The 16,187-nt window shown below is 41.4% G+C and overlaps 1 protein-coding gene across 1 annotated transcript; it reads left to right on the forward strand.

Moving 5' to 3' along the window:
* Nucleotides 1-1,686: 1,686 nt before the first annotated feature.
* LOC132459042 (uncharacterized) lies at nt 1,687-4,595 on the forward strand. The gene is made up of 6 exons (XM_060053427.1): nt 1,687-1,821; nt 2,117-2,384; nt 2,972-3,180; nt 3,294-3,441; nt 3,712-3,824; nt 4,248-4,595. Exons 1-6 carry the CDS (start codon nt 1,687-1,689, stop codon nt 4,593-4,595), a joined length of 1,221 nt encoding a protein of 406 aa, XP_059909410.1.
* Nucleotides 4,596-16,187: the final 11,592 nt, after the last annotated feature.

The raw sequence follows: 16,187 nt of genomic DNA on the forward strand, positions 1-16,187 counted from the left end.
TGGGTCAATCTTGGTGTCAGCTGTGCATTCACTATACAGTTTTGTTCGCCCTCCTGTCTAAGGCATTCAGCAAGCTCATACAGCAGACTTGAGCCACAATAAATACTAATACTTCCTGAGATACTTTTCACTTACTCTTTAATAGAATCTCCCACACACTAAAATAATGTTAAATGACAGTCACTGGGGCATCAGTGAACCTCATCTGTTGATTAATCTGATTCAGGTACATGTTCTGTACCTTTTGTCTCTCGTTTGTGACACAGCTGCCAATGTCAATATGGAGGCACTGAAGATGCTTTCGAGAGAAAAGCTTTGCGACCTCTTCCCAGGACCATTTTTTGCGAAGAAAATCTATATGGGATCTGTGTCACCCTGTGGTAAGCAAAGTTTTTTAAACCTCATGTACAATCAGTGGTTAACTCATTCATGCCAGAATGCTGTGTAGCACAATGCAACACGCTTTTGTGTCACATCCATTGATGGCAGTGGATAGAGGAACACAGTTTGCATACACACAGTAGCCTACATGCACAGAGACTACGGTGGAAAAGTACTTGACTGGACTGGGGTTTTGTTAAATGTCTGTTGGGGAGTTTGAGGCAAAGTTTTGTATTTAGGCGATTGGATTCAGTTTTGTTCATGCTCATATCTAGTGTGCCACCCACTAACCATGTCCGGTTATACAAACACACTATAATCCATCTACAATCCTTCGCTTTTGGCCAAAACACTCACCACTTCACTGTCATCAGTGGCGTGCACAGACATTTTGGGGGGCAGGTGCTGAAGTTGGGGGCATGTGGAACTTCCCGCTACTAGGTTATAGAAGAGAGGCTATATTATATCGGGGCATTATTTTCACATGCTTTTGATCGTGAAGCATGGAGATTATCATGTCAACATGGACCAGAGTACATTGTGACAAAAAAAGGTTTAAAAAAACAAAACAAGTAGGGCAAAGGGGCAGGTGCTTTAGCACCACCTCGTCCCTATCTGTGCACACCTATGACTGTCATCAAAACTCTAGTGCATCCTGTCACTCACCTGTCACTAAAATAGTCTGCTATTATTTAGTATCTAGTCCCATGTTTATTTTGTATTTAGTGGTGTCACTGTGATGTCAGGTTTATTGTCTTCGTTTTTGCTACGAGTTATACTAGGTTTATTATAAGCCTATAAATAGGCTATTCAATATCATGGGGTATGGTATTGTCACTCTTGTCCCATCTCTCTCTCTCTCTCTCTCTCTCTCTCTCTCTCTCTCATACCAAGTTGCCTCGTCTTATGTGTTCAACCAATTGTCCTCTGTGTTGGTATGTTCTGAACTTTTATTTGTTAAATTAATTAATTAAGCATGGGTTTTCTGACTAGTTTTTGCTGATTCCTTTACAGGAGAAGGCCTCATGCAGCTCTTCTGCCGCCTCCATTGAGGTCAGCAATGGAACAGAGTGTGCGGCCACTGGAACCAGTAGTGGGGGAAGTGACAGCAAAGAGGAGGAGAAGAGTTGGGGGACTACATACAGAACACTTACACTGCCAAGCCCCCAATACGTGATATACACTGATAGTGAATTGGAGAATGTGAAATCTTACTTTTTTCAATTGAAAAGACTTGGTAGAGCAGGAGAGTGTGAGCTGTCCAAAGAGCTAACATGTAGACTGATCCGGAATACAATTACCAACATGGTGTCAGCGGTGAGGGCATTGCACTGTGAAGAGAAGCAGTATCCATCGAAGGAGGACCTCGTAGCCATGGCCAAACGCCTGGTGATCTACTATCCCATGCTCTCTGATAAGCTCGACATACAGCGTCCATGGGTAAGTATTGCTTTCAATGTAATAAAGTACCTCAAATCGCACGCCTTTGGTTGTTCATTCTACTGTCTCCCATACATGAACCCATTACATTAGGTAACATACTTGTAAGGTAACATACCTAAACCCAATATTATTATTGCTATTATTATTATTATTATTTAATGATACAAGTTGTAGAAGGGTATGATTAAAAAAAGCTTTATTATTCTGATTACGTATTTTTTTTTTTTTTTTTTCTTAGCAAATGTGGATATTTGACAATGTCTTGCTCTTGGTCTTTGTATTTTCTGCCTAGATTGAAGTCTACAAACGACTGCAAAAGAGAATCCACAATGTTCGATCACTGAAGAAAAGCCAGGGTGGCACTCCTGCAAGGGGGAAGAGAAAACGAAAACTGAAATATACGGATGCCGATGACACTGATGATTCCACCACATCTACCATTCTCTATACGGCAAGCCCCAGCAGCACCCCTAGCACCCCTGAGGTCCACACTCCGCCCTCCACTCTCCCTGAGGTCCACACCCCATCAACAAGCACTCCAGTGAAATATGCAGCTGTTGGTAAGTGTATTGGATTTCACATTTTCATTTAGCCTTACACGCAAAATTATATTTACTCTATATCAGATTAGTAAAACCAGACCCTCTCGAAAAGAATGGGGAAACGTGACTAATAGACTTATAGATAATTATCAGTTGCGAGAAGTTGATTATACTAATGTGTTTATTGTGAGTCAAAATAAAGCTTTTAGAGCCACTTTTCTCATGGCTTATTTTGACACTGCACAGATACAGTACTTCCGTAACGGCACAAGAAGAACAGTGCAGCATGCAATATGTTTGGAATGCATAATGATTTGTCTGTTGTCAGCAGAACAGCCGGGATAACGGCCATACTGCTGTTACGAACTATCCTCATTTATTTATGTCTTCAGCGCTCTGTCTCCTCTCATACAAATGGTCTCATGATGGCTATGGTTTATAAAAGGGGGACTCTGTTGGTAGGTTGCCCCAATGGGTTATCTTTCTAGCCAACCGTGCAAGAAACACCGAACAAAAACCGATACGTTTCAGTTCTGACAAGTCATTGATTGAGATTGAGATTAAAAATGTAATGATGTGATGTTTTTATCCCTATTTAAACTTAGGACACGACAGTAGGATGGCTCAGGCTAGGCACTACAGACATCTTCAAGAGATGTGCCGGAAGAATAAGCAAAACCAAGACGATGTCTCACAGCTCCTTGAACTTGAATTTGAGGGAAGAAGGCAGTTCATCGATTCGGAGACCCTCAAGGAAGCCGACAGACCTGGCAAAATCCTTGAGGCCTACTCGTGCTTCAAGAACATAGACCATGTAAGTACACTCACTACTCAGAATTAAAGGAAGAATGTACCGGTCAGCCTGTATCCTTGTATTTTAAGAAAAACATGTTGTATTAATCCCCTTTTTTGCAATATAATGTCAAGGTTCTTGAGGAGCTGAGACGAATAGTGGCGAAGGACAACGTGCATTATGTGAAAGAGCTGAAGGAGCGCTGGGCAGACTACAGAACCAAACTCTCCTTTTATGGTGTCTATAAGAAGGTCCTGAAGCCACCGATGGGACTACCTGCTGGTAAGGTTTTGCAATCCTTCTGAAATTACAATTGCAAATTGCACTATTTGTTACTTCACTGAGTAGCTCCAATTACTCTGTCTCTAAGTAACTCAGTTCTCTCTCTCTCTCTCTCTCTCTCTCTCTCTCTCTCTCTCTCTCTCTCTCTCTCTCGCTCTCTCTCTCTCTCTCTCTCTCTCTCTCTCTCTCTCTCTCTCTCTCTCTCTCTCTCTCTCTCTCTCTCTCTCTCTCTCTCTCTCTCTCTCTCTCTCTCTCTCTCTCTCTCTGTAGATGAGCAAGCCATTGACCTGATCATCTCCCTGCCAGATATGTTCCCTTCTGGTTATTACCCCGCACCAAAGAAGATGTCATCTCCATCAGAGGCACTCATTCATGTTCTGCGGGTGAACCAACTTAATTACATAACCTTATGCAAGATAAAATATCTATGTAGCCTATGTATCCATCCTTATTATCATTTAACATTTGGCAGGTTTGAGCCTCACTCTGAATTCACCATTAAAGTGTCCTTGAGCATTTGAGCATAAAGTCTTGCTTTATCTTTAGCTTTATCTTTGGGCAGCCATGGTGTAATGGTTAGGGCGTTGGACGGTAGATCACAGAGTTGCCGGTTCAATCCCCATCCTTACTAGTCTCTTCCTCCCTCCATGGCTGAGGTCCCCTTGAGCAAGGCACCAATCCCCACATTGCTCCAGGGACTGTAACCAATACCCTGTAAATAGGCCTAACTGTAAGTCGTACTGTAACTGTACTGTAACTGCAGTACTCGTCAGCTAAGTGTAATGTAATCTTGTGTTGATGTTCAGCCCACAGAGGCCCCAGAAATGTATCTGAGAAGACGGCCACTAGCCACACCGTTCATCCTGGTAGGAGAGGAGGACTGCTTCCTCTGCGCCGGAAATGCCCCTGTTGTGTCCTTTGGTAGGAGCAGTCTTGCTGAGTCGGTCCTGTACGTCATGGCGTACTACTACGCATTTCACATGACGTATCCAAAATGTGTGTCATCGGTTCTGTTATTCCTTCAGACCGAGGTCTTGGGTGATGCGATTCATGAGAAAGACCAAACAGCAGCTTATAAGCGAACCCATTCAAACCCCCGCTTCCTACCATCTTTCTCTCAAATGTCCGTTCGATCCGCAACAAGGTGGATGTGATCCGACTGGAACTAGTTTCACAAAAACACATGAAGAACTGCTGCAGCTTAATCTTTTCGGAAACCTGGCTGGATAAAAAGACCCCGGACTCGGCTATTGAGCTAGATGGCCGCACTGCCTATCGAGCAGACAGAACAGCTGACTCGGGTAAGAAGCTAGGAGGAGGTCTGTGTATCTATACCAATGACTCGTGGTGTACCAATGTCACAGTTGTTAGCAAACATTGTTGCCCTGACGTGGAATTTTTGTTGCTCCAATGCAGACCGTTTTACTTACCAAGAGAATTCTCTTCTGTTTACATCTGTGCTGTTTACATTCCACCCGACGCCAATGCTAAACTGGCACCAGTAAGGCTACAGGACATTGTAAACAATAGCCTGCTGGCACATCCCGACAGTATCTTTATTGCAGCGGGGGATTTTAATCATGCTGACTTAAAGTCTGTACTTCATTCTTTCCACCGTAATGTAAAATGCGCTACCAGAGGGAGCAACACACTTGATCAGGTTTATACCAACATAGCCCATGCATACAGAACCCAGGCGTACCCCCACCTAGGTCTCTCTGATCATGTTTCGCTCCTCCTGCACCCCTGGCACTCACCCAAAATCAGAGCCAGTAGGCCCGAAGTCAGGTCTGTCAGGATTTGGCCTGAGGACGCCATCCCTAGGCTCCAGGACTGCTTCAGCTCCACAGACTGGGACATTTTCAGTGGACTGGGTGTGTTGACACGTAGGTCTCTGAATAATTATCTTGTCTCAGTCCTTGACTACATCAAATTTTGTGTGGATATTGTTACATCCTGGAAACAATTCTGTGTCTTCCCAAACGTTAAACCCTGGATGACACCTAAAGTAAAATCCTTACTACGAGCCAGGAATGCAGCATACAGAACCGGTGACACCAATGCATACTGCACGGCAAGATCCGACCTGAAGAAAGGCATCAGTTCTGCCAAGCAAGCATACATGACCCGCATTGAAGCTCAGTTCAACAGCGCCTCATGCCCCCGGCAGGTGTGGGAGGGCGTTAGGGCAATAACGGACTACAAGGGAAGAACATCCCCCCCTGTCAACAGCAGCGCCCCCCTAGCGGAGGAGTTAAACATCTTTTACGCACGTTTTGACAGGAACAACAAGGACCCGGTGTCGCCCCCTCTCCCCTCTGACGGCTCCACCCTAGTCCTGAGCACTCATGAGGTCAGACTCATCCTACGCAACATCAACATCAGGAAGGCAGCAGGCCCAGATGGAGTCCAGGGACGGGTGCTCAAGGACTGTGCGGCTGAACTAGCTCCAGTTCTCACCACCATCTTTAACCTGTCTCTGGCCTCATCCTGGGTCCCAGGATGTCTCAAGGCAGCAACAATAGTCCCGGTTCCCAAGAAACCAAATGTTGCAGGTCTGAACAACTACAGGCCTGTGGCACTCACCCCTATCGTCGCAAAATGCTTTGAGAAACTAGTCATGAAACACATTAAAGCCTCCATACCGCCATCATTAGATCAGAATCAGTTTGCTTACCGGAAGAACAGGTCAACAGAGGATGCCATTGCCATTGTGTTACACACTCTACTAGAACATCTTGAGCACAGTAACACATATGGGCGACTCCTTTTTGTTGACTTTAGTTCAGCTTTCAACACTATCCTGCCTAACAAGCTACACAGCAAACTACACAAACTTGGCCTGAACACCACTTTATGCAATTGGATTTTGGACTTTCTAACACACCGTACACAACATGTCAGGATTGGCAAGCATGTCTCCCCCACCCTGCCCATGAACACCGGGGCCCCCCAGGGTTGCGTGCTCAGCCCACTTCTCTACACACTTTTCACTCACGACTGCTGCTCCTCTTCTCCATCTAACCTCATAGTGAAATTTGCTGACGACACAACAGTACTTGGCCTCATCACAGGAAATGATGAGACCTCATACAGGAGGGAGGCCGAGAGACTGGTAGAGTGGTGCGGTGATCACAACCTGGTTCTCAACACCACCAAGACCAAGGAAGTGATCATCGATTTCCGCAGGGCCAGACACCTCAGCCACTCTCCACTCCTAATCGGAGGGGAGGAGGTAGAGAGGGTGTCCAACTTCAAGTTTCTGGGTGTGACTGTGGCCGACGATCTGTCCTGGAGGACCAACATCACCTCTGCCGTGGGTAAGGCACAACAACGCCTCTTCTACCTTCGGAAACTAAAAAGGGCTAAACTTCCACAGGGACTGATGGTCAACTTCTATCACTGCGCAGTAGAGAGTGTACTCACCTACGGACTCCTGGTGTGGTTCTCCAGCTGCACCAGGGCCGAAAAGGAGGCCCTCCACAGAGTGGTCAAGGCTGCGGGGAGGATCATTGGGAAGAGCCTCCCAGAGATCTCCACAGTCTTCACCTCCCGCTGCCTACGCCGGGTGAACAACATCCTAAAGGACCAGGTCCACCCAGCGCACCATCTCTTCCAGCGACTGCCCTCCGGACGGAGATATCGTTCCATCCGCTCCAGGTCCAGCAGATTGACCAATAGCCTCTATCCAAAGGCTGTCAGACTGCTGAACGAACAACCTGCCCCCCGCACCCCCCACCCCACCCCCTCGGTCATATAACTCATATAACACTATTTTCCATCTATTGCAGGACTGCAGCCCCCCAACCCCCCTCACTCTCACACATCACAACTATGGACTGGACTTGGCTGCATTCTTATTCAAGTTATTATTGTTATTTATTTATTTACTTATCTATTCATCTTTTTTTTTTTTTTTTTTTTTTTTTTATTAATATATTTATATTTATATACTATGCCAGTGGTGATGCTCTAAACTTAATTTCGTTGATTAACTCTGTTAAACAAGGACAATAAAGAATCTGAATCTGAATCTGAATCTTATAAACGTGCCAAAGCTGACTGGCAGGCCTTTCTTAGGTAGGGTGTATGAGAGATGCACACTCAGGTTCATTGTTTGAATAGTTCAGGTTGCTCAGGTTCATTGTTTGAATAGGCCCTGTCTCGATCATATCTTCATTGTTAGGCCTGCCAGTCAGCTTTGGCACGTGGTTGTTGTTGGTTTTTTTGGGGGGGGGGGGGGGGGCTGCAAAAATCTTAATAAAAAACTTTTTTTTGAAGTTCTTGTCAAGTGTATTTTTCCCATACATTCTACACCTAAACAAGAAATTAATTCTAGATAAGAAAATAAGTATTCTAGATAAGAAAATCAGACTAGTTTTAAGCCTTTAAATTAGCTGGTATCAAGTACATTTGCCTTGTTTTTAAGCCTGTTGTATGCTTGTTTTGAGCAATAATTGCTTAGAGGCTAATGACTAATAAATGAGAATACATTGCTTAAAATAAGAGAAAAAATCTTAACAAGTAAAAGAAAAAAAATATTTTTATACTTGATTTAAGTTTTTTTGCATGCTTACTACTTGGATATTATTGTCTTGTTTTAATAAATGTTACCAAGTCCCATTTGCTTGCTGCACTTGCAGATTATTTTGCTCAAAAAAAGCAATTTTTCACCTAAAACACTATTTTTTTCTTATTTTTTAGAGGGCATTTTTTGCAGTTCCTTTTCCAGTTCATACCTTTTTTATTTATTTATATATTTATTTATTTGTTTGTTTGTTTATTTATTGATTCAGTTATTTGTTTGTTTATTTAGTTAGTTATTTGTTTATTTATTTATTAGTTTTTTTTTATTTGTTTGTTTATTTGTTTATTTATTTATTTGTTTATCTATATATTTTTTGTTTATTTGTTTGTTTATTTATTTATTTGTTTATTTATTTGTTTGTTTGTTTATTTATTTGTTTTGTGGCGTGGGGTTGCGTGGGGTTGGTTCTTGCGCTCTGAAAAGCATTTTGCAAGCATAAAAACAAGAACTGTTGATATCTCTGTCAATTTCAATGCAAACGTGTTACTAAGCTTACCAAAGGGTTGAAGGGCCAAACTCCACCATTTGGAAGTAATTCTAGCGCTCTGAAAAGCATTTTGCAAACATAAAAACAAGAACTGGGCCCCGTTTCCCGAAAGCGTCGTTAGCCTAAGTGGATCGTGAAGTGCGTCGAAAGGGCATCGTAGAGTTTTCACCGCGTTTCCCGAAAGCATCGTTGGGAAGGAACGTCTTGAAAACGCTCGTAGCTAACGAGTACTCCAGGGGTGCTCGTAGGTACTCGTAGGACGCTAAGAGCATCGTCAGCTATAGCCTCAGTGGCGTCACCATCGGACATTCCGTGCATTGGTTGCGTTTTATTAAAACGCATTGCGCCTTTATGTTCTTAGTTTGGTAATTAATAAAGATTATTAATTAATTTATTAATAAAGATGTTAAAATGGCCAAAATAAAACGGGACAGTCCAGAAAATGTTTGCGCAGGCAGGGCACTCAAAATGTGTGAGAGAAAGTGGGGTGATTTGTGCAGACTGACATAGGCTACTCATAAAACGTAGCATAAAATAATGTAAAAAATTAATTAAATTAAAAAAATTATTAAAAACAAGCAAAGGAGCAGGCAAAAGGCTGGGATATGGTGGGGATTGGTCACGTTGACGGGAATGTTTAGTGACATGAGGGAGGGTGGAGGGGGTTAAAAAAAAGTCTCAATCACTCTTCGACGCGCATGAAAACCAGCCGCGTAGTTATGAGGGAGGCCGTCCTCACACCGATCTTCCTCGTCGTCATCGTCCTCAACGTCCTCCGGTTCAAGCAAAGCCACCCCTGCCTTAGCTGCAATGTTGTGCAACATAGCCGTCACACATATCACGGCGCATGACTTGGCCGGCGAAAACTGGAGCCCTCCGCTGCCCTCCCCCTCCTACGGAGCCCATTTCAGCACCGTGTCAGTAGACAGTTACAATCCTACGACGTCGTGAGTGCAGCGAATGCGCGTTCACGTTAAAGCTATACTGTACGATGTGAGAGAGCTAGCATGATTTGAAATGAGCTTCTCTTCGGAGTTCCGTTTAACTCCTCCCCCACCCTTCAGGACTCCCTGCCCCAACCCCTCGACACAGAGCCGTGCACGAGCGCTAATGCTGCTTACGGCTTACTTCAACAGCAACCATTGCGTCACTTTTCAGGCCATTCAACTCCCTCAGCTGTCGCCATCGCTGAAAAGCGAATCCAATATTTATTCTCGTTTTTCCTCGAGCATTCTCCAACTTTTTTTTTGTTGCTGCCTTTTCATTTTCTGTCTTTCCTTTTCTTGCCTTTTTAAAAGGATGAACCGGGGCAAGTAACGGTGGCAGTGGTAACTTCTGTTTTTTTTCTTCCATTGTGTTAACGTTGTAGGCTCACTAGGTCTAGTCCACTGTCATGAACTACTATGATAACAACGCTTTCTTTGCCCTCCGTGAACGCGCTCAGGCCGGCTCAGGCTCGTACACAGAGGGGAGAGAACGCGCAGGCTTGTGATTGGTTCTTTAGATTCGGGAACAATGTCTCCAATTGGTAAGCATTTTAACAGGTTTATAGCAGATACAGAATTCGTTTTTTTTTCGCTTCTTTTTCATTGCCCATAAGTTATTTATTGCTGTCAGGATGTATAAACCAATTTCAACAACATATTAAAAAGTGCATATCACTGAAAATCGTACAATATGCCTTTAAGAGGAGTTTCGGGAAACGCGACAAAGAAATTATCGATGGATCGCAAGATCCATCGGGAGAATGATCGTACGAGCGAAGATCCATCGTTATCGGGAAACGGGGCCCTGTTGATATCTCTGTCAATTTCAATGCAAACGTGTTACTAAGCTTACCAAAGGGTTGAAGGGCCAAACTCCACCATTTGGAAGTGATTCTAGCGCTCTGAAAAGCATTTTGCGCACATAAAAACAAGAAATTTTGATATCTCTGTCAATTTCAATGCAAACGTGTTACTAAGCTTACCAAAGGGTTGAAGGGCCAAACTCCACCATTTGGAAGTGATTAAAAAGTTATTCTAACGCTCTGAAAAGCATTTTGCGCTCATATAAACAAGAAATGTTGATATCTCTGTCAATTTCAATGCAAACGTGTTACTAAGCTCACTAAAGGGTTATAGGGCCATACTCCACCATTTGGAAGTAGTTTTGAGCAAAATCAACAATGTAAGGTCAAAAACACATTGTTGGTCAAAAAGTCATTCTTTACGCTCTGAAAAGCATTTTGCGCTCATAAACAAGAAATGTTGATATCTCTGTCAATTTCAATGCAAACGTGTTACTAAGCTCACCAAAGGGTTATAGGGCCACACTCCACCATTTGGAAGTAGTTTTGAGCAAAATCAACCATGTTAAGTCAAAAACACAATGTTGGTCAAAAAGTGATTCTAACGCTCTGAAAAGCATTTTGCCCTCATAGACAAGAAATGTTGATATCTCTGTCAATTTCAATGCAAACGTGTTACTAAGCTTACCAAAGGGTTATTGGGCCATACTAAACCATTTGGAAGTGGAATACATTGGATTTGAGCGAAATCAACAATGTAAGGTCAAAAACACATTGTTGGTCTAAAAGTGATTCTAGCGCTCTGAAAAGCATTTTGCAGGCATAAAAACAAGCAATGTTGATATCCGTCAATTTCAATGCAAACGTGTTACTAAGCTTACCAAAGGGTTACTGGGCCATACTAAACCATTTGGAAGTGGAATACATTCGTTTTGAGAGAAATCAACAATGTGAGGTCAAAAACACGTTGTTGGTCGAAAAGTGATTCTGGCGCTCTGAAAAGCATTTTGCAGGCATAAAAACAAGAAATGTTGATATCTCTGTCAATTTCGATGCAAACGTGTTACTAAGCTTACCAAAGGGTTATTGGGCCACACTAAACCGTTTGGAAGTGGAATACATTCGTTTTGAGAGAAATCAACAATGTGAGGTCAAAAACACGTTGTTGGTCGAAAAGTCATTCTGGCGCTCTGAAAAGCATTTTGCAGGCATAAAAACAAGAAATGTTGATATCTGTCAATTTCAGTTCAAACGTGTTACTAAGCTTACTAAAGGGTTATCGGGCCATACTAAACCATTTGGAAGTGGTATACTTTAGTTTTGAGCGAAATCAACAATGTAAGGTCAATAACACATTGTTGGTCGAAAAGTGATTCTAGCGCTCTGAAAAGCATTTTGCAGGCATAAAAAGAAGAAATGTTGATATCCGTCAATTTCAATGCAAACGTGTTACTAAGCTTACCAAAGGGTTATTGGGCCATACTAAACCATTTGGAAGTGGAATACATTCGTTTTGAGTGAAATCAACAATGTGAGGTCAAAAACACGTTGTTGGTCGAAAAGTGATTCTGGCGCTCTGAAAAGCATTTTAAAGGCATAAAAACAAGAAACGTTGATATCTCTGTCAATTTCAATGCAAACGTGTTACTAAGCTCAGCAATGGATTATAGGGCCATACTCCACCATTTGGAAGTAGTTTTGAGTAAAATCAACCATGGAAAGTCAAAAACACATTGTCTGTCAAAAAGTGATTCTGGCGCTCTGAAAAGCATTTTGCTGGCAAAAAAACAAGAAACGTTGATATCTCTGTCAATTTCAGTTCAAACGTGTTACTAAGCTTACTAAAGGGTTATTGGGCCATACTAAACCATTTGGAAGTGGAATACATTCGTTTTGAGTGAAATCAACAATGTGAGGTCAAAAACACGTTGTTGGTCGAAAAGTGATTCTGGCGCTCTGAAAAGCATTTTAAAGGCATAAAAACAAGAAATGTTGATATCTCTGTCAATTTCAATGCAAACGTGTTACTAAGCTCAGCAATGGGTTATAGGGCCATACTCCACCATTTGGAAGTAGTTTTGAGCAAAATCAACCATGTAAAGTCAAAAACACGTTGTTGGTCGAAAAGTGATTCTGGCGCTCTGAAAAGCATTTTGCAGGCATAAAAACAAGAAATGTTGATATCTCTGTCAATTTCAATGCAAACGTGTTACTAAGCTCAGCAATGGGTTATTGGGCCATACTAAACCATTTGGAAGTGGAATACATTCGTTTTGAGTGAAATCAACAATGTGAGGTCAAAAACACGTTGTTGGTCGAAAAGTGATTCTGGCGCTCTGAAAAGCATTTTAAAGGCATAAAAACAAGAAACGTTGATATCTCTGTCAATTTCAATGCAAACGTGTTACTAAGCTCAGCAATGGATTATAGGGCCATACTCCACCATTTGGAAGTAGTTTTGAGTAAAATCAACCATGTAAAGTCAAAAACACATTGTCTGTCAAAAAGTGATTCTGGCGCTCTGAAAAGCATTTTGCGGGCATAAAAACAAGAAACGTTGATATCTCTGTCAATTTCAGTTCAAACGTGTTACTAAGCTTACTAAAGGGTTATTGGGCCATACTAAACCATTTGGAAGTGGAATACATTCGTTTTGAGTGAAATCAACAATGTGAGGTCAAAAACACGTTGTTGGTCGAAAAGTGATTCTGGCGCTCTGAAAAGCATTTTAAAGGCATAAAAACAAGAAATGTTGATATCTCTGTCAATTTCGATGCAAACGTGTTACTAAGCTTACCAAAGGGTTATTGGGCCACACTAAACCGTTTGGAAGTGGAATACATTCGTTTTGAGAGAAATCAACAATGTGAGGTCAAAAACACGTTGTTGGTCGAAAAGTCATTCTGGCGCTCTGAAAAGCATTTTGCAGGCATAAAAACAAGAAATGTTGATATCTGTCAATTTCAGTTCAAACGTGTTACTAAGCTTACTAAAGGGTTATCGGGCCATACTAAACCATTTGGAAGTGGTATACTTTAGTTTTGAGCGAAATCAACAATGTAAGGTCAATAACACATTGTTGGTCGAAAAGTGATTCTAGCGCTCTGAAAAGCATTTTGCAGGCATAAAAAGAAGAAATGTTGATATCCGTCAATTTCAATGCAAACGTGTTACTAAGCTTACCAAAGGGTTATTGGGCCATACTAAACCATTTGGAAGTGGAATACATTCGTTTTGAGAGAAATCAACAATGTGAGGTCAAAAACACATTGTTTGTCGAAAAGTGATTCTGGCGCTCTGAAATGCATTTTGCAGGCAAAAAAACAAGAAATGTTGATATCTCTGTCAATTTCAATGCAAACGTGTTACTAAGCTCAGCAATGGGTTATAGGGCCATACTCCACCATTTGGAAGTAGTTTTGAGCAAAATCAACCATGTAAAGTCAAAAACACATTGTCTGTCAAAAAGTGATTCTGGCGCTCTGAAAAGCATTTTGCGGGCATAAAAACAAGAAACGTTGATATCTCTGTCAATTTCAGTTCAAACGTGTTACTAAGCTTACTAAAGGGTTATTGGGCCATACTAAACCATTTGGAAGTGGAATACATTCGTTTTGAGTGAAATCAACAATGTGAGGTCAAAAACACGTTGTTGGTCGAAAAGTGATTCTGGCGCTCTGAAAAGCATTTTAAAGGCATAAAAACAAGAAACGTTGATATCTCTGTCAATTTCAGTTCAAACGTGTTACTAAGCTTACTAAAGGGTTATTGGGCCATACTAAACCATTTGGAAGTGGAATACATTCGTTTTGAGTGAAATCAACAATGTGAGGTCAAAAACACGTTGTTGGTCGAAAAGTGATTCTGGCGCTCTGAAAAGCATTTTGCAGGCATAAAAACAAGAAATGTTGATATCTCTGTCAATTTCAATGCAAACGTGTTACTAAGTTCAGCAATGGGTTATAGGGCCATACTCCACCATTTGGAAGTAGTTTTGAGCAAAATCAACCATGTAAAGTCAAAAACACATTGTCTGTCAAAAAGTGATTCTGGCGCTCTGAAAAGCATTTTGCGGGCATAAAAACAAGAAACGTTGATATCTCTGTCAATTTCAGTTCAAACGTGTTACTAAGCTTACTAAAGGGTTATTGGGCCATACTAAACCATTTGGAAGTGGAATACATTCGTTTTGAGTGAAATCAACAATGTGAGGTCAAAAACACGTTGTTGGTCGAAAAGTGATTCTGGCGCTCTGAAAAGCATTTTAAAGGCATAAAAACAAGAAATGTTGATATCTCTGTCAATTTCAATGCAAACGTGTTACTAAGCTCAGCAATGGGTTATAGGGCCATACTCCACCATTTGGAAGTAGTTTTGAGCAAAATCAACCATGTAAAGTCAAAAACACGTTGTTGGTCGAAAAGTGATTCTGGCGCTCTGAAAAGCATTTTGCAGGCATAAAAACAAGAAATGTTGATATCTCTGTCAATTTCAATGCAAACGTGTTACTAAGCTCAGCAATGGGTTATTGGGCCATACTAAACCATTTGGAAGTGGAATACATTCGTTTTGAGTGAAATCAACAATGTGAGGTCAAAAACACGTTGTTGGTCGAAAAGTGATTCTGGCGCTCTGAAAAGCATTTTAAAGGCATAAAAACAAGAAACGTTGATATCTCTGTCAATTTCAATGCAAACGTGTTACTAAGCTCAGCAATGGATTATAGGGCCATACTCCACCATTTGGAAGTAGTTTTGAGTAAAATCAACCATGTAAAGTCAAAAACACATTGTCTGTCAAAAAGTGATTCTGGCGCTCTGAAAAGCATTTTGCGGGCATAAAAACAAGAAACGTTGATATCTCTGTCAATTTCAGTTCAAACGTGTTACTAAGCTTACTAAAGGGTTATTGGGCCATACTAAACCATTTGGAAGTGGAATACATTCGTTTTGAGTGAAATCAACAATGTGAGGTCAAAAACACGTTGTTGGTCGAAAAGTGATTCTGGCGCTCTGAAAAGCATTTTAAAGGCATAAAAACAAGAAATGTTGATATCTCTGTCAATTTCGATGCAAACGTGTTACTAAGCTTACCAAAGGGTTATTGGGCCACACTAAACCGTTTGGAAGTGGAATACATTCGTTTTGAGAGAAATCAACAATGTGAGGTCAAAAACACGTTGTTGGTCGAAAAGTCATTCTGGCGCTCTGAAAAGCATTTTGCAGGCATAAAAACAAGAAATGTTGATATCTGTCAATTTCAGTTCAAACGTGTTACTAAGCTTACTAAAGGGTTATCGGGCCATACTAAACCATTTGGAAGTGGTATACTTTAGTTTTGAGCGAAATCAACAATGTAAGGTCAATAACACATTGTTGGTCGAAAAGTGATTCTAGCGCTCTGAAAAGCATTTTGCAGGCATAAAAAGAAGAAATGTTGATATCCGTCAATTTCAATGCAAACGTGTTACTAAGCTTACCAAAGGGTTATTGGGCCATACTAAACCATTTGGAAGTGGAATACATTCGTTTTGAGAGAAATCAACAATGTGAGGTCAAAAACACATTGTTTGTCGAAAAGTGATTCTGGCGCTCTGAAATGCATTTTGCAGGCAAAAAAACAAGAAATGTTGATATCTCTGTCAATTTCAATGCAAACGTGTTACTAAGCTCAGCAATGGGTTATAGGGCCATACTCCACCATTTGGAAGTAGTTTTGAGCAAAATCAACCATGTAAAGTCAAAAACACATTGTCTGTCAAAAAGTGATTCTGGCGCTCTGAAAAGCATTTTGCGGGCATAAAAACAAGAAACGTTGATATCTCTGTCAATTTCAGTTCAAACGTGTTACTAAGCTTACTAAAGGGTTATTGGGCCATACTA

Source organism: Gadus macrocephalus, chromosome 6, assembly GCF_031168955.1.
Source record: "Gadus macrocephalus chromosome 6, ASM3116895v1".
Classification (NCBI taxonomy): Eukaryota; Metazoa; Chordata; class Actinopteri; order Gadiformes; family Gadidae; genus Gadus; species Gadus macrocephalus.